The sequence below is a fragment of the Nanorana parkeri genome, unplaced genomic scaffold (genome assembly GCF_000935625.1).
Source record: "Nanorana parkeri isolate BGI_ZX_2015 unplaced genomic scaffold, ASM93562v1 scaffold15, whole genome shotgun sequence".
NCBI lineage: Eukaryota > Metazoa > Chordata > Amphibia > Anura > Dicroglossidae > Nanorana > Nanorana parkeri.
Window position 1 is genome coordinate 483,115 of NW_017306283.1, and position 20,394 is coordinate 503,508.

The 20,394-nt window shown below is 40.8% G+C and overlaps 1 protein-coding gene across 2 annotated transcripts in view; it reads right to left on the minus strand.

Annotated features, from left to right (window-relative positions):
• Positions 1–20,394, minus strand: part of TES (testin LIM domain protein) — a 38,452-nt gene that overhangs the window by 13,914 nt on the left and 4,144 nt on the right. The window contains exons 1-4 of one of the 2 annotated variants that reach the window (XM_018558549.1): positions 11,581–11,598; positions 9,051–9,136; positions 3,333–3,585; positions 1,176–1,511 (exon numbers count right to left, since the gene is read on the minus strand). In XM_018558549.1, the coding sequence (XP_018414051.1) occupies positions 1,176–1,511; positions 3,333–3,585; positions 9,051–9,136; positions 11,581–11,589 (684 nt within the window). In that variant the 5' untranslated portion in view covers positions 11,590–11,598. Of the gene's footprint in view, positions 1–1,175; positions 1,512–3,332; positions 3,586–9,050; positions 9,137–11,580; positions 11,599–20,394 lie in introns of those variants that run through there. The other variant, XM_018558541.1, reaches the window with a different exon arrangement.

The window sequence follows — 20,394 nt, forward strand, 5'->3', positions numbered from 1 at the left end:
GGAGGTCATAATTAAATAATACAACATTATATTAAGCTCTGCTTTTATCTCAAAATGGACACACTTTTTACTATCTATTACATGTCTGCAACATTTGATAACATACCTTAATTAACAAAAATGTATCTTATTTGTGTAAATAAGCTGTAGGTCCTCAAATCATCTCTGAATTGGTGCCGACACTGTCATTCCTTCTGGAGGGTGGCTACTTTTGTTCCCCATTATCCCTGTGTGTGTTGTAAAGTAGCCACCATTCCAAGCTTGGTCTCGTGTTGGACTATAATGTCAATACAAATTATTATGAGATTGTAGTCCATCACAGGAGCGGGCTTGGAGAGGTGGCTACTTTACAACACACACAGGGACCATGGGGAAGTAGCCACCCTCCAGAAGGAAGGACGGTGTCAGCACCAATTCAGAGATGATTTGAGGCTCTACAGCTGAGTGATACACAAATAAGATACATTTTTGTTAATAGTTAGGGTACTTAAATGCATTTTTAAGATTGAACTTCTGAGTTTAGTATCACTTTAAAAGCACAGTGACTAAAAAGCTGGCTCCACCTTAAGTCAATTTCTAGGTTTGAAAGGGTGTATACGGGCTTTGCTAACAAATACATTCCTTTAAATCACATAGGCAGGTGCAGACTGTAATTTAGAAGGAGATCAAGAGTTGCATTATCCAACATAAGCATACAAGCCAAATACATCATCAAAGTCCAGCTTTCCATACGGTCTTTCCCTAAAGGGCATGACAGTATACATTACAGTTTATTGTAAAATCTAAAAACATTTTCTGAGTAAATTGCTGCAATTTCACCATAAAAAATTGGACCCTTTGCAGTCAAGACAGTACAGACTTTTTAATTGGTAAGGGACAATCTCAGTGATGAACCATGCATATCTAGGCTGGGGTGGAAGACTGGCAATAAAAGTAAGTGGGTAATTATAATGTGACAGCAGCTAACTGTCAAATTCTGCTATGTTTTTTTAATTATCATAGGTATGTGTAAAGTAAGCATTGTAACTAAAATTATATTTACAAACGATGTAACCTAACACTCAAAAATGAGTGCTTCCATAAAAAGCAAAGAAGACATCCTGTTTGTTGTGGCGTAGATGAAGCAAAGAAGGATAAACATTAACATGCTGTTATCACATTGTGCAACTACTCACATAGGCAGATCCTTGTGGTCCGGCTGCCTTGTTGTCTGGCCCCTTGACAGCTGTGACGGTGCTCCGGGCCCCATTGTCAGGCTTGCCCTTGTCACCTGCCTGTGCCTCCACGTCTTTGGGCAACTTGACATCTCCCACACCAAGGACTTCATCCTTGTATTTCTTAACGAACTGCTCCATCTGCTTCACCTCATTAGGAGACAGCTCATGGCACTTGGAAGGATCCTGATCATGAGCAGGCAGCTGTTTTGCCAGCTGTTTCTTCCGGTACTGGGCTCCCTCTGAACCAGCTACGGGCTGTTTGTCTTTTGGAATCAGTTCCATGTAACGCCTAGCCTAAAACATACATTAGCAAATTTAGAGAAAGCAATAACAAAATCGTACAATACACGGACAAATTATTATCCATTAAGCAAAGAAATCGCATGCTCAGTGACATTTCGTCTGAATCTGATTTTTTTTAAATGATAACTTTTTCACACATTATCAGCAATATTAATAAAAAAAGTATAGGATGTTTGGATCTTGAGCAGCTTACATTTCTCAGATATCATAGAAGATAGTTCTGTGTGTTCTCAAATCTATATCTACATCTTAATCGTGCTCTATTTGCACCTCTGTAGAAATGGTATGATGTGGCACTAAAACCGTGGGCACGGTCGCCCAAAGTAACATCATAGTATGTACTGTATAATCTCCATTTATTGCACAATCGCCATTATCTCTTGAACATTATTTTACAAGCACAAAGGCACCATCTTTCAAGGTACAGAGGTGTAATTAAAAGTACCGTATATACTCGAGTATAAGCCGTCCCGAATATAAGCCGAGGTACCTAATTTTAGCAAAAAAAACTGGGAAAAAGTATTGACCCGAATATAAGCCGAGGGTGGGAAATGAGGCAGCTACTGGTAGATAGATACCAATAAAATTACATTAATATTTATTTAAAAGAAAAATAACCTAGCTCTGTAAGTGGAAAAGGGGGTACAGGGCTACATATCATGTACTACGGATCATTTAACCCATTCATATTAGCAGAGGATAATTGTAAATCTATTGTTCAGTGCACTCTATATGTAGTATATAGTACATGTACATATAGAGTGCCTGCAACAATACATTTACAATGATCCTCTGCTAACATGAATGGGTTAAATGATCCATAGTACAGGGCTACATACAGATCATTTAATACATTCATGTTAGTATAATTGTAAATGTATTGTCTGCACTGTATTAGCAGTATATACTCCATATAGAGTATATACTGCTAATACAGTGCAGACAATACATATATAATTGCTTAATTAATCTCTCTAGTCTTCTTACTTACCTCGCCGAGCGTCGCGTCACTGCTGCTCGGTGTGCGGCGCTCCGAGCGGGGTCATCTGGCAGTCTCCGGCCACCTAAATTAGGACCCGGAGACTGCCAGATGACCCCGCTCGGAGCGCCGCACACCGAGCAGCAGTGACGCGACACTCGGCGAGGTAAGTAAGATGACGCGCTGGCGCTGACTCGAGTATAAGCCGAGGGGGGCACTTTTCACCCAAAAAAATGGGCTGAAAATCTCGGCTTATACTCGAGTATATACGGTAGTAATGAATATATGTTGGCAAATCAGCTTCACTGGAGTGCACATAGAATATCAGTTTGCCATTAAGATATTTGCAATCTTCCTACTATTGCACAAAAGTTGAACCCTCTACTAGTCCACTTGGGAAGCCCTTGTTCTGTCAAAAAGAACAGCCTGCCCGCTCCTAACCCATGGAACTCTGATTCCTAAGTATGCAGGATCCTAAAGGGGAAGAATGATTCATGGGGATACCCTGCCCCATAACATAGTATGCCAAAAAAGGATGTACTATACTTTCTTATTAAGCATTACTGTAAAAAGGAAGTATAAAACTTCCTCAGTGAGAATTATATTTTACAGGGGGTAAGAATTATTGCTTCACAATCTCCTGCACTCAATGGAACTCAGTAATATTGGGATCTCCACTCACTCCCACACAGTTATGAATATGAGGTACCTGTGGCTCAGAAGTCTGCTTCCTGCTGTCATACAGAAATTAATAGGTATTTTAGAATAGGTTAAATGTGGTAAATATTCTTTAAACTAGTATATTTACTCAACTGGAAAACATCTATGCTTACCAGAGTCTGGTTCTGTACTGGGGGTGCCCATTCATAAGTCACAGTACTGATGGAAACATCTTTCTTTGTTGACACGGGATTAGTCAAAATCATCACATTCCGCTTATAAGTAGGTATTCCATCAGTTTTCAACTTTCCAATGAGAGTTGTATATTTCGTATCCTCAAACAGCTTGCCGACTTTACGGTCATCTTCGTTATTTGATCCAACCTCATGTTCTTCTTGTCCACATTTGCAATTTCTACAGATTTTTCTAGTAGTTTCAAATAAATTAGTTATTCTCTAGATATAATCAAGGTAGCAAAACAGTTGATAAAGAGATAGTTTATACTCCATGATCAAAATCCTCTAAACACTGACTACAATATGACATACAGGCCAGCAAAATATAGAACCACCTTTGGTAGACTAAATATTGCTGAGGCCTTTCTTTAACTTCAATAATAATTTACCCAAAAATGAGTCCACACTGCTAGTCTGAAGGTTTATTGTATAGTTCTAAAGCACAAGGCATGCAGAAATCAATATAAAAAGAGCCCAATGGTATAACAATATAACTAAAAACAATATATAAAAACAGCATTATGGTGACAGAATATGATATAAGCAGACACTGCCAGTATTAGTAATTCAGGTTAACAAAAAAAATCATTGCTTCCTATAAAACATTGACCTTGATTGAAGTAGTAATGTTCTTCTGTTCATTTCCTACATTCTTGCTCTCTTATTATTGTAATGTTTACTGATGTTTATTTATAACAAAAAGTATGACAGTACAACTAATTAACATATAAAAAAAAAAAAAAAACGTAATTAAACCTGAACTGCAGTGTATGCTTCTCAAAGAAAGAGTTGCCAGACTCATTGGAGAACCAGATTGTAATGTTTTGGTGTATGACAGCCCCTTTTAATAAGTTCAAATGATTGCTATGCGCTTGCTGTACTGTCACCTTCCCATCGATCAGTCCTCCTTTACACACACACACACACACGTTTGTAGACTTTAAAGATAGCATACGAACTGGTCTTTATGTTGAATGGGCCCACTTATAATTATGTATACAATGGAGGATTTGGGCATTGCCTTTATTAATTTGAGCACCTGGCTTGTTCCAGTCAAATTAAACTAATAGTAAAAAGGTAAATTTTGCACACTTTGTAAACTAAGAATTGTTTTAATTCCAGATTTAGAAAGTATGCCACACCAAGAACAATACATCTGAATGGTGAGGCTTACAGGGTTATGCACAAAAGGGTGAAGAGTTTGGAGAAGGCAGGAGAAGTGAACAATCTAGGCCAAAATAGCTGATTTAGAAAGATTCTCCATTTCAGCTATGTTGTCCTAGAGTGTTCACTTCTACTGCCTTCTCCAAACACTTCACCCTTTTGTGAATAACCCCCTTAGTATGCCAAGTTAATGTACACGACAGAATGAACACCACTCTTACTTGCAAGGGAAGTCAAGGATTGCTTTTCCTTTAACCACCTTCCGTCCATGGCCGTTTGTGAACGGCCGGACGGGAGTCTGCTAGGAGCGGGAGGGCGTCTTAAGATGTCCTGCGCGCACACGAGAGGGAAAACTGTGAGCATGTAAAACAGCCAGCGATGGCTGTTTACATACAAGCGATCTGCGTTTCTAGAGACGCACGATCGCTTGCAGGAGCTGCGGGTGTGCGCCCCCCCCCCCGTACCCATGTCTCGCTGTCCCCTCGCCGCCGATGTCGGTCCCGTAATCCGATGTAGCCGGTGCGGCTGGGACCGGCACGGCGACGCTCTAACAGCAGATCAAAGGGAGATTATTACTCGATCTCCCTTTGATCTCTTTTCCTGTCCCCCGAACGCAGGAAGTGATGTATATTACATCACTTCCTGCATTCAGTGTCACTCTCCGGTGCAGAACACCGGAGAGAAGCTGATGAAGCAGATCTCTGCTTCATCAGTTTCGTTGGGGGTCCCTAGGTGACATCAGAGGTCTTGGAGACCCCTGATGTCTCCATAAAGAGGACCTGTTTGGTGAACTGGCTATTACACAGGGGATTTTAGTCCCCTATGTGATAACTTTATTGCCAAGTCTAAAAAAAAAATTTAAGCATTAAAAAAAATAAAGAAGCTAAAACAATATGCACAAATAATAATTAAAAAAAAATAACACAAAACATGTTTTAAAGTCCCCCGCCCCCCACATGCACACGCAAACGTGCGTTCGGTGCGCCTATGTAAGAAAACGACGATTGAGCCCATTATGCAGCACATGTTACATATCGCCGCTATGAGAGCAATCATTTTAGGGCCATCAATCACTGATAACACTAAACTGATGAGCGGTAAAAACTTTTAAAGCGTCGCCTATGGCCAATTTTGATTGTGGTCGTTTTCTGCGTTTTTATAATTTTTTATATTGTACCAAAAAATTGGGGTGATAATAAATGTTTCATAACATTTTATAGGGAAACATGTTTTTTTTTCAAAATTTAGGGTACTTTTTTTGTTATATAGTAAAAAATAAAAACCCCAGTAGTGATTAAATACGACCAAAAGAAAGCTCTATCTGTCCCCAAAAAATGGTATGAAATTTGTTTCAGTACAGCGTTGCATGACGGAATAAATGTCAGTCAAAGTACCGCAGCGTTGAATACTGAAAAATGGCCTGGCCAGGAAGGGGGTGAAACACCTGGTCAGCAAGTGGTTAAACTGAAAAGCCCTTTAAATGTGTGTAGGAAATATTCCTTTACACGTTCTAATCGAATAAATGCTAAATTTACTTTTTATGTCCAGAACTCCGGATAATGGCTGAAGACCATCTGGTCCTTCACTCTTCCATCCCCACTTATCTCCGTGTATACAGAAAAGGATCCAGGAGAGCTCTTAGCTGCTCATTAATGTCTAAAGTCTCAAATCAAATCTAAATGTTCAGTTCCAGGCACATTAAATGGGAAACTGCAGAAAGAGAAAAACAAAAAAACTCCAAAATGTGTGGAAATATAATTTTCTAGCAGGAAAGAGTCATCTGAAATGTTGTTGCTGTCCTTCTATATTCTGTACTGTCTGCACACATAATAACCATCCTATTCTCTTGGCTGGCTACAAGTGTGCCCAGATGTCAATTTTGCAGCTGATCTGTCAGCAAGAGGCTTATCCAACTGTCAGGCAGAAAGCATTACTGAAACGTGGTGAAAATCAGCAACTTATAGCAATAATGGGCAATGTACTGTATTAAAAGTCCTCCAAATGACTGCTTTATCATTTGATTAGGAAAAAAACAAAACTGTGCAGCAAGGCTTATTATTTCCCACAGTACTCTGCAATTGATTGCATTAATGCCCATTATCAGTGAAGGGATTCTAATAATTTGGGTAGACTTTAGGAAACTTGATAAACTACAAATACAGAGAGGTGCAGCAACAAAAAAAAATGGCAATATAACAAAATTAAGCTAGAGAATTTAAAGTGACATTAAAGGCAATTATGTTTTCCCTTCCCCCTAATACTCCTGTAAGGACTTAACTTATGTGATGCCTTTTTGATTCGAACAGCATCTTCCTTCCACTCTTTTTCCAAAGTCCCTCCAGTGCTGGTGCTGGTCTCTGATCCACCGCAGACTCCTCTTTCTTCCTGTCCCACGGAGTCTGTCTCATCCTCCTCCCTCCGATGATCTGGACTGCGATGCACCCGCCCACACTTCCTTCTTCACAGCGTTCAGCTGGGACTTCTGCTGCCAGGAGTGAGCGGCACTGACACAGGTAAGTTTGTTGGTGTTTGGCAATTTTTTTTAATGTTGGGCATATATCTACTGCTTACTAGCAGTAGATATATGCCCAAAAAACTTGACTTTAATACTACTTTAAAGCTGAACTCCAGATAAGCAAATATCAAGAGGCATGCGTGTTCTTACTTGAATCTTATTTTGTGTATTTCATTCTGAACTGTACAGTAATCCAGTGTCAAATGTTGCCTTTGTGCAGGAGCTTCCCAAAATAAAGACCAGTCACTGCTGCTCTCTCTTCCTGTGCAGGGTGACTGTTCCTGTATCCACCCCCTCCTGTAGTTTCTACAAGCAGACTGTAGCGGGTGAACCTGCTGGGTCCCTCCCACAGCTCTGCTCAGGAAAGACAATGATGATGTCACTGCTACTATTACAAGGTAATAATTGGGTTTGCAGTTACAATTGGTGCACATAAAGTGGATTTATGTTATTTGTGCCTAATGAGGAATATATTTAATTTCAAGTTCTTGTGCCTAGAGTTCAGCTTTCAAAAAATAAGCCTGAAAACACATTGCCCAATTAAATGAATTCAGTCTCAAACCAAGAGTTGCCGGATATTGCAGGAAAAATACTTTAGGTATATAAATTTAACACAAAAATAGAAATCCCGCTAGAACAAGTAAAGCCAAACTTTTCACTGCAGCGTCAGCCCAGGGACTAGACATACAGTATTCTCAACTGGCTATATCAATTATATCAATGTGAATATCTATGTTTTCTATTATCTAAGACAGTCAGACACATTAATTACATATTTTGGCCTTATTTGGAATTTTTTTTTCTCCTTTATCCAGACCACATCCTGAAGTATATTAATACAAAAAGGAGATCAGATAATTTTTTTTCCACACACTCATTAATGCTGAACTCCATGCACAATTTAATAAGGCTGTGCGTTACATTGAAAGAATACAAATTTAATTTTAAATACAACTAGCATAAGTACACAAATCTGTCTTGATATCATCCTCCTGTCACTTCATGCACAGTGGCACTTATACGGGAAGTAGGAGGGACAGAAGAAGGAATAAAACAGGCTTTTCTGTATGTAGAGGTGTTGGCAGGAACATGCTGAGAGGATAAGACGGCAGAGTGAGTAGGGACAAAGGTTTATCTGTGTGATGCTGCCGTTTTCATTATACAATCAGCAGGCTAGGGGTGAGGAGGTCACCGTTCTGACTACTATCCTGCAGTGGTGTATATATCATAGAACTGGCTGGACAGAATTACAAATCCTTCGGCAGAGGAGACAGTTCACACAAGGGTATTTCAACTGTGTACTTAGTCATCTGCCTGGAGTTCAGCTTTAATGAGTCATTAGGTAGACAAAGATCCCAATATTATATGAACATACGTAAGCTAGCCATACATGGCTTGAATTTAGACGGCATCCCCAGGCCCCCAAAAAAGTTATTTCAAAATCAAAAGGAGCCGGGTTGGATAACTGTGGGCTGAACAGTGACTGCATCCTATCAGATGCAGTCTCAGTTCAGTGTTTCAGACAGCTATGACAGTGCAGATTCCACTATTGACGCAGTTTAGCATGGATGGAGGAATCAAGTGATTTCTCTCATTCAGCCTGCGGGGTTTAATGAGAGAAATCTACACATGCAATCGCTAGCCTCAAAGGGAGAGCCTGTGTGGCTGTGAGAGAGAAATCGTAAGGCTGAGGGCAGCCAGTGTGAGTGCAGGTTGGCACTCCAGTGAGGTATAATCTCAGGAGGAACAGACAGAGGACCGGTGGGTGAAAGCAGCAGAACACTGGAAGTGAAAGCCTGAAGGCTGAATTTGTGTTTATTTGGCAATTAGTGCATGTATGCGAGAGAAACCTGCGTGAACTTTTTGTTTCAATAAAAGTCGGCTAGCAGCCCTTAAAAAAGAAAATATTTTCTATGGTTTACACCTTAATGCTTATCATTTGAAGCAAGTTCTCATATATAAGAATAAACACTTACCTCCAAAAGTGAAGCTCAAACCCCTCACATTTATCCTTACATTTTAAGCAAGGCGCTCCGGCTCCTTCTTCATGACCTAAAGTCATCTGTCAAATGAAAAATAAAGTGATAAATATCGAACATAAACCTTTCTGTACATTTGCCAAGCTTAATAGAATGATTATGGAAAGAAGGCAGGAGACAAGAACAAGAGCCGTGAAGAAAGATTTATGCAGCATGCTATACATAAAACTGTTTTATATAGATATCAAGTAAACAGAATAGGCGAAGCCATTAAAAAGGCCTTGTAAAGAATTCTTTGTCCCATTCCTTGCATCACCTTCTGTTTTTGATATACAGCACCATATACAGGATTTTCAGCTTTGAAAGATTAATAATCTGTTGTCACTGATTTATTGGTGGTATTAAAATAGTTTTTGAAAGTAAATTCTGAGACTATTTAGGCAATAAAATTAATTTCACATGTCTGAGTCTAGAGTTATTTAAAAGTCCATTTTACCTAATTTGTAAACCAGCTATTTTTTAAAAAAAGTGGAAATGTCTTTATCTTTCTTTAATAGAAGTACAGAGTGTGTCTGAAATATAATTCATTTAAGTTACAAAAACTGTCTGAGGTAAAGCGCTGAAGTCTGGAAATTCAGCTAATTGGTTATTTCAATGTGCACCTTTCTTGCAGCTTTCATATTATTGAGAAGCTGCTCAATATATACTCAGTTTTCTGCAAATGCACAAGATGCCATATGTAGGGATGAGCTGTGGGTTCTACCCAAACTTGTTGTTTTCAGTTTGGGAACATGGCAAACTCATGCAGCTATAATATGGTGGGCTACATAGTCTGCACCTACTGTATTCACTGTCCTGTATTGTGATATGTATCTGTGAAGTGCAGTGTGTTAGGGTTACATAATATTGTGCACTCACTTCTGTGTTCACAGTGGATAGGCCCTAGGTGTCCACATTTTTCAACACGCCTACTGCCATAGCTGATAATAAAGGGTAAAGGCAGACATTCTTCATGTGCTGGGAGTAGGGGGTGAGCAAGTTCTGCAAAGTGGTGGTCAGGACACAGAGGCAGGGCATGTCTTTTTCTTTCTGGCAGTGGTCGTGCTATATAGTCAGAGCATGTGGAGGTTCCCTAGCAACTGCATATGCGCTCTACTCTTCCTCCTCCTCCTCTACAGCTGAAACTCGACATTGGCCATGCTGTAGCAGCTGCATTGGGCCGTCAGTGGGTAATTGTGCAAGTATGTGACTAGGACAGGCTCTGGGAAACTGGGGTTTTCACCACATCAATGGCTCTTGATTGGAAAACATGCACCATCTGGGTCACCATTTATAGAGGCAACCAGAATGGTGAGCTATGAAAAGGTGGCGACTATATCCCTCTGGTGTTCCTGCTGGAGCACACACTGCATGGTGTAATAGACCAGGCACTGCAGGTACCGTAGCAAGAAGAACTCTTTACAACTCATGCCATACCTGTGAGACACAGACAATAGCAGGCTGAGGAGAAGTACACGGAGGATGGTTGGGTTGCTGGTGGTCAGTAGGAGGAGGACATGGGACAGGCTTCCAGAGATATGTTTCGCCCCCTCCCAATTCTTAGGACATAATTGAGGACACTGTTATCCTTGACCCTGAGTCCTCAGTGATGCCCTCTACTGAAGGCAGTTTGTGGCAACTGGGCTCATTTATGCTGAAATGCCTGAGCATGGATTCAAGGATTCGGGCCATGAAGAGGGACCATTAATGGTTGGCAACCCTTTCAGATCCCAGATACAAAAGGCACGGGATGTGGTGCGAACCAGCCCCGAACCAGGACTGCACAAGGGTTCCCCATATAGAAGAAGTCTGAAAGCAGGGTATGTAAAAGTATACTTTTTGCTCTGTATGTGTGTAGCACTTGGTTAGACAGTTAGGAATAACCCTAAATACTGCTGTCCATAGTCAGTCTGCATAGTGTACAGATGCAGACTAATTACTGTCAACATTATTAAACGTTGGCATCAGCTGACACTTCAAGCTTAAAAAAAGGTACCGATGGAAGGCTCTCTCATTATAGTCATTTAAATAAAGGCAAATAGATTGGTCACTTTGCAAGGGAATTGTTACGTGTAGGGCAAAGCAACACGTTAATTTAACTACAGACTTGCCCAGTTATACACGATTGCCTTTCTCCACTTTCCCATAGCACCATTTAACCAGTGAAAGGAAACCCTGTGTAAACTCCAGGACAGGAGTAGCCAATCACTAAACACCAGCGCTGTTAGGAAGGCGAGAGGGAGCATGCTCTTTATAACCAAAAGTAACAACTAATTCTTAAATGGTAGAGAAAATATACATAAAATTTTAAAAAATATGGAAAATATCCATCTATCGTAACATTAACAGTAGTGAAAGACAGGGCACTCTAGAGGTAAATCTCCAAACCCTGGGACCTTTCTTGGAAGTCAGCTACAGCTGGCAGCTCTTTGCACCTATCATTAGGGAAATTAGGCAAAATGAATAAACTATACACATACACTTTAACCTTTTGCATTTTCCCCTTCACCTCAGGGATTGTGAATCTGTACAGAAGGAAAATTTATTTTAAGGGTCCATTCATACATTCATGTTGGGCTGCGCTTGCTGTTGTTTCCAGCACAGCCCCAAAGCAAGACAAGGCAATTTGCACCACCAAGCAAGACAAGGCAATTTGCCTTCTCAAGATGGACACCATTTGCACCACCCATTCACAGTAGGAATACAGTGGTGTGCGCTGAAAGAAAAGTACTGCATGTCTTACTTTTTTTCAGCACAGCAGGATGCGACGCAGAACAACTGCCTCGTACCCCACTGTGCCCGTAGAACTAAATGAAATGTGGACTTGTGACATTTCAATAAAATTCTTAACAAAAAAAAATAACAGTGCAATGTGCCAGGATTGGCGCATTGGCACTGTGTCAGGCACTGCACAGCAGATGCTGTGAATTTTGAGCAGCGCCTGGTGTGAATGAAGTCTGGACCCTAAGACTGCAAGTAGTTTAAACACACACGAAGCACACAACAATTAGTTTGCATTGTGATAAAGGAAGGATTGGTAAGCAATAGGTCCTGAATACTTTTCCCAAGAAGCCATCATTACCACCTCCTACGTTAAAGAGACCCCCAATGCAGGGGCATAACAGCAAAACTTTGGGGCCCCTTGGCTAACTCCCTTTGTAGCAGCTGCCAATGCCAACTTGAACAATATTTGTTGCTGATCTTAACATGAAGAAAGAATCAAGGATAGGCAGCAGGAGAGCTGTTAGCATTGTCATTACACTGATAGACGCGGCTCCCGATGTCAGAAAAGAAAGAAAAAACGATCGCAGGGAAAGGTTTATCTGCTCGATCGAGCAGATAAACCTTTCTGGGAGGAAGTGTTTCTCTCCCGGGTGGCTGGGAGCCGCTATCCAATAGCGGGAGACTCCCGGAGCGTCTGGGAGAGTTGGGATGTCTGTGATAGGGAGCAGTTATGGGGATAAAAATTATCATAGCACTAATAATAACAACCACCATAATGATATTTTATATTATGATACAATGAAATATGCTTTTGCACATACTTACTCTTCAACCATAACATGAAACTTCTTTAAACACTAGCTTCATTAAACGTTTTTTTGCAGCACAACACACCCCTCAGCCCTTCTATAAAAGACATCAATAGAGGTGAAACTTTAAGATTTGTGTCTGCATTAGGTATGCAGGGTTAATTTCAGTCTGAAGCAGAAGTTAAGAGGGAAAATGAATCTACACTGCTAAAATAAATAAGAAAATGGGATCTGTGACTAGACAATTCTGAGGTCTGACTTCAACCCTTCCATACTAGAAACCTCACAGCTCAGTGTTTCTAATCAGCCCCCCTAATGGGGCCCCACTCCTACCCCAACCCCAATAGCAGACGTGTGGGCTGTTATGGCTATGGTTATGACACTGCCTCAATGCTCCTGTTAGTTCTGGGCCTGGAGGAGCATGCAACACACTCCATATGACAGTGCTGGGCCAATTAGCAGTCACAAAATAGACCAGAGTACTGTGCAAGCTTCAATTGGCAACTCAAAGCTTACACAGGGCTTACACTGGGTTGTGGGGAGTAATATGCATCTGGAGGTCTAGTCATGAAATCTTAACTCCTGGAAAATGGTTAAGTACATAGATTAAATGACATATAAAAAGGGAGTAATTTTACCTGTCAAAAGATTTGTATTTCTATGTATCTAGTCCTGAGACTTATATAGCCCACCCACATAGCACAGCCAGCTGGATGACAACACTAACAGTAAAGTTCATTATCAGCTGAAGATTTCAGAGAAAGTAATGAAAAATTATTTCAGAAATACTGCAAACACTATACTGAGGATTGGCAACACTTCATTTGCCATCCACCCATCAATCGGGGGCATGCCAAGGTTACATTATGACACTGCCACTCCGCCAGCTCCTGACCCTGCCTGCCACCTCATATTATTGCAGAGCCAAGGGTAGTCCTACACTCCTCCAGCTTGGATGCGTCACATGACACGGGGGTACTTTTTCCGGGGGAGGGGGGGGGGTGCGAGTTAGTTATCCATGACCTCTGCATTACATGCAGGTGATTGCTGAACTCTGCATTATATACTACCCACTCCTGCACTATGAGTTACTTACTTCCGGCCTCTGAACTCTGCATTCTGCATCATTTACTACTGATCTCTGAATAACCTACTACTGACCCCTCTTCTCTGCATCACTTACTACTGACCTCTGTTATTTAGAACTGACACCTCTCCTTTGCATTTCATTTTACTAACCTCTGAATTCTGTGTTACTTACTAATGGCCCCTGCACACTGTGTCAATTACTACTGTTCTCTGAGATCTACATCACTTACTACTGACCTCTGCACTCTGTTACCTAATCTTGATCCATGTACTTACATTACATAGTACTGGCCCCTGCATTCTGCATTACATACTATTGGCCTTACTTATCCCTGAACTCTTCAAACCTCCCTTACTTTATTATATGGCCTTGCTAGGATATCTGCTTAAAAAAGAAAGCATGCTGTATCCTGTTGATCTTTGATCTCTTACGTGATGTTCAGGCTCCATACATAACCTTTTGTTATTTGTTTTCCTCCAAAACACTTAAAAGGGCAATAACTTTCTATCAGGCTCTACATTCACTTTACATTTGCAGCGAATAGACAAACAAGTGCTAAACGTCTGGGTCACAGGAGTAGGCTCACACACTGCCAACATAGAGGATGAAAGTGTGAGAAATTAAATGCCAAACATCACCCAGAAATGGCTAGCCCAATATTTGCAAGAACAGGGTTAAGCAGTGACTTGCTAACAAAGCCATTCTAATATTCTAATAGGAAACCAGGTTTTGCCGTTATGCGTCACAAAAGGGGTTCTGCAAAATCATATGTTTGGACTGGGAGATTAAGCACCGAACAACATGAATATAAAGAATGAATGAAAGACCATGTACAGGAGGTTTTTTAATATCTAATCCATTGCTATGGACAGATTAGAATATTGAACAATAGCTTGCCTTTTATTTTCTTGCCAAGTCAACTATCAATTACATCAAGATTCATTCCTAAAAAAGGAGTTGCAGTGTCTGCAAGTGAGCTACTATGTTGTGCCAAAAAACAAATCATTAAATAACTTCTAATCAGAATGAGGAAAAAAAAACTTCTTTATTGCCAACTTAGGTCATACAGTCTATTCTCATTGTGCACACATCTAGGAGTAAACAGGTTCTAATACAGGGTATAAAAATTATATTGTTTGTCCACTGGCCCTAGGGGTACCACTTTTTGGTCTACAGCAAACCTAATTCAATAAAGGGGGGAAGAGTATTCAGGTATGAAAGAGCATGTGATACAGTTGGGCCAACAACAATCACTACTCTGCCATGTGGGGAAATTCCAAAGCTCTTTCTAAGCTAATACTGGCGAGACTCATAGATTACCTATGGTGGCTTCTCCCATTCCTAGCAGCTGGATGGTACAGCAGGGGAGTGAGGGGAAGTTAAAGCTGAACTCCAAAATAAGCAAATATTGAGTCATGTGTACTTTACTTGAATCTTGGCGATTTCTTCCAGGCCTGTGCCGTACTCCAGCATTAAACTTTGTGCAGGACCTTTCTGTAAAAAAGACTGTCACTGCTGCACTCCCTCCTTGTGCAGGGTGACTGGTTTTGTAACTATCCCCCCCCCCCCACCCCTTTGCAGTTTTCTGCAGGCAGTCTGTTAGGTGGACCTGCACAGGCAATGTGCAGCGTAGGGATGATATTGTTGTATTAATGGTTTTCAATAGAAATGTGGAGCATGCAAAGTGGAATTATTTACTGTGGGGCTCTTTAGGAAAATATTTAAATGAAAGTTTGTGTCCCGAGTTTAGGTTTAAGGATGTGCTGTTGAGTGAGGGAGCATTAAAATAAACTAGTTTTTATTACCTGCATGAGAAAGCACAGGTTCACTTAAGGGTCCTCTTTTTTTTCTACAAGGGTCCCTTCACACCAGCCGCTGCACTACATTGCAGAGCGGCACAAGTGACATTTCAATAAGTACTCCAAGTACTGCTTGGAGTACTACTTTTCAGCGCACACCACTGCGTTGCGGTGAATGGTGTCTGTCCATAACAAAGCAAATCGCCTTGTATTGCGTTGTGGCTGCACTGGTAAAAACAGCCAGTGCAGCCCCAACGCATATGGTGTGAATTCACCAACAGGCAATAATACAAGTATTTCTTTACAGAATTTGAAAGATTTTCCTGGATGTCAGATAGGAACATTAGATTGTAGGCTTCATGAGGGCAGAGACTGATGTGAATGTGCACTGTGTAAAGTGCTGCGTAAATTGACGGCGATATATAAATACCTGTAATAAATCAATATAGACAGAAAGTAATGTTTTGAACTGGTCTTTAAAACATGTTATGCAATGGACACATAGTAAAACATCTTCTGCTTTCTGATGTTGAGCTGTGTACAAGCAAAATACTATCTTGGAGTAACCAGCTGTCAAAATGGTTTAGAATTTGATGTATTTTTGGATGGCTCATTTCTAAAAGGTTTTGCGAATGGCAGGGAGCAGTCAGGTCATTTGCATCCATAGATGACATTCACATGGCCAAACAACTGCAAATATGCAAACAATGACATCAGTTGAACTAAGCGTTAATGGAAAAAGATTTAGATGGACAAGCAATAAAAGATTTCCTTTTATGGAAAATCAAAATCAAACTTCATCATCATAAAGACACTTACTTACTTTACTGAATAAACATTATTTTGACACATGCCAAGAAGAATAAATATAGATTACAGTGGTTAAAATAATTTTGCTACTCCTTTAAAGACTCCACTGTGGGCTGCAGCAAGAAATTACACTTGCAGTGGGGCCTACACACAAGGCATGAGTTAAATGTTCGCTAGGTCTAGGGGGATAGGAATAAGGTGTAATAATTACCTTATTCCTTGCTCTGGCATGCTTCCACCACACTGTGCAACCAATCTTTCGTTGTTGCTCCACTCACAGGTTTACGACATCATCATGAACAACCATCAGCAGTTCTGCATTGTACATGAGGATAGCAAGGGCCTGTTCCCATATTTGGAGAGAATAGTGGCCATGCCTACCACTAGAGGAAGAATTATATTGGTTGTCTGACACAAGTCTGCCCTCATACACTTTTATGAATAAGGTTTGATGTCAGAATGGCCATACAGAGGTTGATTTACTAAAAGCAAATAGGCTGTTCACTTTGCAAGGGAATTTTCCCTTAGCTTAGTGAATGAGGTGAAAACTCACTTAGCAAAATCACATGTGAGGAAAATTGAAAAAAAACAAACATTTTTTTTGCTTGCACATAATTGGGTGATGCAGAGCTTCCCCTCATTCACTAAGCCAAGGGAAAATTCCCTTGCAAAGTGAGCAGCCTATTTGTTTTTAGTAAACCAACCCCACCAGAATGGATTAAATGTTACTAACCATTAATTTGGTTCAGTACTAAAAGGTATACCTATCTAAGCGCTCCTTTAGCATCACCTACAACTCTAACTCCTCCCCTCCCTCTTTCTGTAGGTGTCCCCCAAGGCTCTGTCCTTGGACCCCTCCTCTTCTCTATCTACATCTCCTCCCTTGGTCAACTAATAACCTCACATGGCTTCCAATACCATCTCTATGCCAATGACACTCAAATATATATTTCTACTCCACAACTCACCCCCTCAGTGTCCTTGCACGTCACTAATCTACTAACTGACATATCAGTCTGGATGTCGCAACACTTCTTAAAAAACTCAACCTTTCAAAAAATGAGGTCTTGATATTTCCTTCTACCCGTGCACCTTCCCCAAACTTTCCCCTTGAGATTGTTAACACAACTATCTAACCCTCCTCCCATGCCAAGGTGTCATCCTTGACTCGGACCTCACTTTTCTTCCCCACATCCAATCACTATCCAAATCCTGCCGCCTTCACCTTCGTAACATCTCCAAAATACGCCCCTTCCTCACCAAGGAAACCGCAAAATGACTCATCCACTCCCTTGTTACCTTGTTATATCTCGTCTTGACTATTGCAACTCCCTCCTCATTGGCCTTCCACGACACAGGCTATCCTCCCTTTAGTCTATCATGAATGCAGCTGCTAGACTTATTCACATAACCAACCGTTCAGCGTCTGCAACCCACCTCTATCAATCCCTACACTGGCTTCCACTCACCCAAAGGATAACATTCAAAATATTAACAATCACTTATAAAGCCATCCACAACTCTGCCCCCGGCTATATCTCAAACCTTGTCTCAAAGTATCACCCTAACCGTCCGCTCTTCCCAAGACCTCCTGCTTTCTAGCTCCCTTGTCAACTCCTCCCATGTTCGCCTCCAGGACTTCACTAGAGTCTCTCCCATCCTCTGGAACTATTTACCCCAACCTGTCCGTCTGTTTCCCACCTTGACTGCCTTTAGGCATACCCTGAAAACTCACCTCTTCAGGGAAGCCTATCCCACCTCAACCTAACTGCTCAACCATCACATTCTCAAACAATTCATCCCCACACAGCTACCTCCTCATGTATCACTTCCCCCTCCCTTTTAGATTGTAAGCCCTCATGGGCAGGGCCCTCCTTACCATGTGACTTGAATTGTGATTGTAAGGTCTTCCTTATATTGTAAAGCGCTGCGCAAACTGTTGGCGCTATATAAATCCTGTATAATAATAATACCTAGCACTGTATACTTGGTGCACAGTGGCAATACATGTATACATTTGCTATATGCTACAAGCAAGATGGTAAATGGGTTATATATGCAAGAGTAGCAACTGCCCTATATATGTAAATATATCTCAAGTCAAACAGTTTACTTATAAGACTTGAGCGGAAAAACTACTTTGCAGTAAGATAATTGTTTTATTTATAGATTACCATGGAATTATGATCTGTTATGTACTGTGCTACATACATTTTAAGATATGAAATATTCTCTCATGGAGCATTTCACAAAGCATTCCAAATGCCAGCTTTGTAATGTGTATGTCTACATGAGTTCTCTGTATTCAGAAAAAAAAAAAAGTTAATAGTTGTAGTCATAGCACAGAAGTTATGGATTTTTGGGTACACACACCAGCTAAAAGTTGGGCTCTGTGTTTTGGAGCCAATGCTGTGAATGAGAGGCAGTGTAAGAAGATTCCACACAAAATTGAACACCTGGCTAAGCGCACGCATATTTGGAATTGTTGGCAATTGTGGCTGAAATGTCTGTGCTGTGCTTAATGTTCCATAATAATGCTAGACCTTATGTTACTGTTTCAAACACATAAACGCAGTCAACAAACCCCCAACCTTTTCCTGTTATTTATTTATAACAGGTATTTATATAGCGCCGACAATTTACACAGCACTTTACATAGTTGCACATTCACATCAGTCCCTACCCTCAAGGAGCTTACAATCTAAAGGTCCCTATCTCACATGCATACATAGATGGCCAACATAGACAGGAGCCAATTAACCTACCAGCATGTCTTTTGGAGTGTGGGAGGAAGTTTCATGTAGCTTTTATTTAACAGTAGGCACTAATGGACCTTGTGTTCAGCTTGACAAACAGAGCGTTTTTCTGCAGGCCAAGGCTGCTAACCGTCTTCCCCAAGGTACGAGGTACCCTTTGATGAGAGCAGTACTTCCTTTAAATAAACAATATCACCAACCAGTTTTTCATGAAACCCATCGCAAATGACAGACTTTCACAGCCAAATAGGCTTTCTTGGGCGTATCAACAGATGGAAATTGCAGCTAGCATTTGTTTTCTAATTTGGTTAGGACTATAATCTCATGTTTAGTTTACTTATTTGAATTGAGATTGTAGTCCATCACGGAGCGAGCTTGGAGTGGTGGCTACTCTTCAACACACAGGGACCATGGGGAACAAAAGTAGTCACCCTCCAGAGGGAAAGACAGTGTCAGCACCAATTCAGAGATGATTTGAGGATCTACAGCCGAGTGATGCACAAATAAGATACATTTCTGTTAATAGTTAAGGTACTTGAATGCATTTTTAATATTTAACTCCTGATGCATTTTAATTTATATTGCATCGGAACAAAAAGATCAAAAGGTAAGAAATCCCATCAGTTAGAGGATCTTCCTTGCATCTCAGAGATGGTAAATGATGGAAAATCTTCTTAGTAGGGTAACAGACAGCAGTAAAAGCTTTATAGATGTTCCAACCCTTCCCCACCATGCCCAAAAAATAAGGGGGTGCAACCCTCAGGGCTAATTGCGTTTCTTCAAGTGTAGGCATCGTCTGAGAGGTCCCATGTCTATCAGCAGCTCCATACTTTGCTTAGAAGCTGCCCCACTGCCTGCCACATGTTTTTCATGTAGTGGTTTTAAGTGCTACAACAACGGATAGGTTCTCCAGCAGGCCAGTGTTCCTCTATATTCCCCGTGATCCATCCTGTACTATGTGTAGTTAGTCATTGAGTGCTATTCAGTTAATCTGGGCCCAGCTTTGTTCAGTGTATGTCCCATAACACAAGAGGAATAAGTAATTTATGGAGTTACTATCAGTAAATCACAGCAGTATAGTCACCCAACACTTTACAAGAATTAGATGGTGATATAAAGTAAAATGTGTACCATAAATAAAGCATGTGGGAGCGGAAGGTCAAATTCACCTTTTCCAACCTTCCTGTATATTGGGGACAATGCCAGGTCTAAGATTTGCCCTGAGAACATTTTTACATGAAAATATTCCTGTCCTGTTTCGTTGCAATGCCACGTTTAGTTGCCACTATCCATTCTTCAAAGTCTTACTTTTTA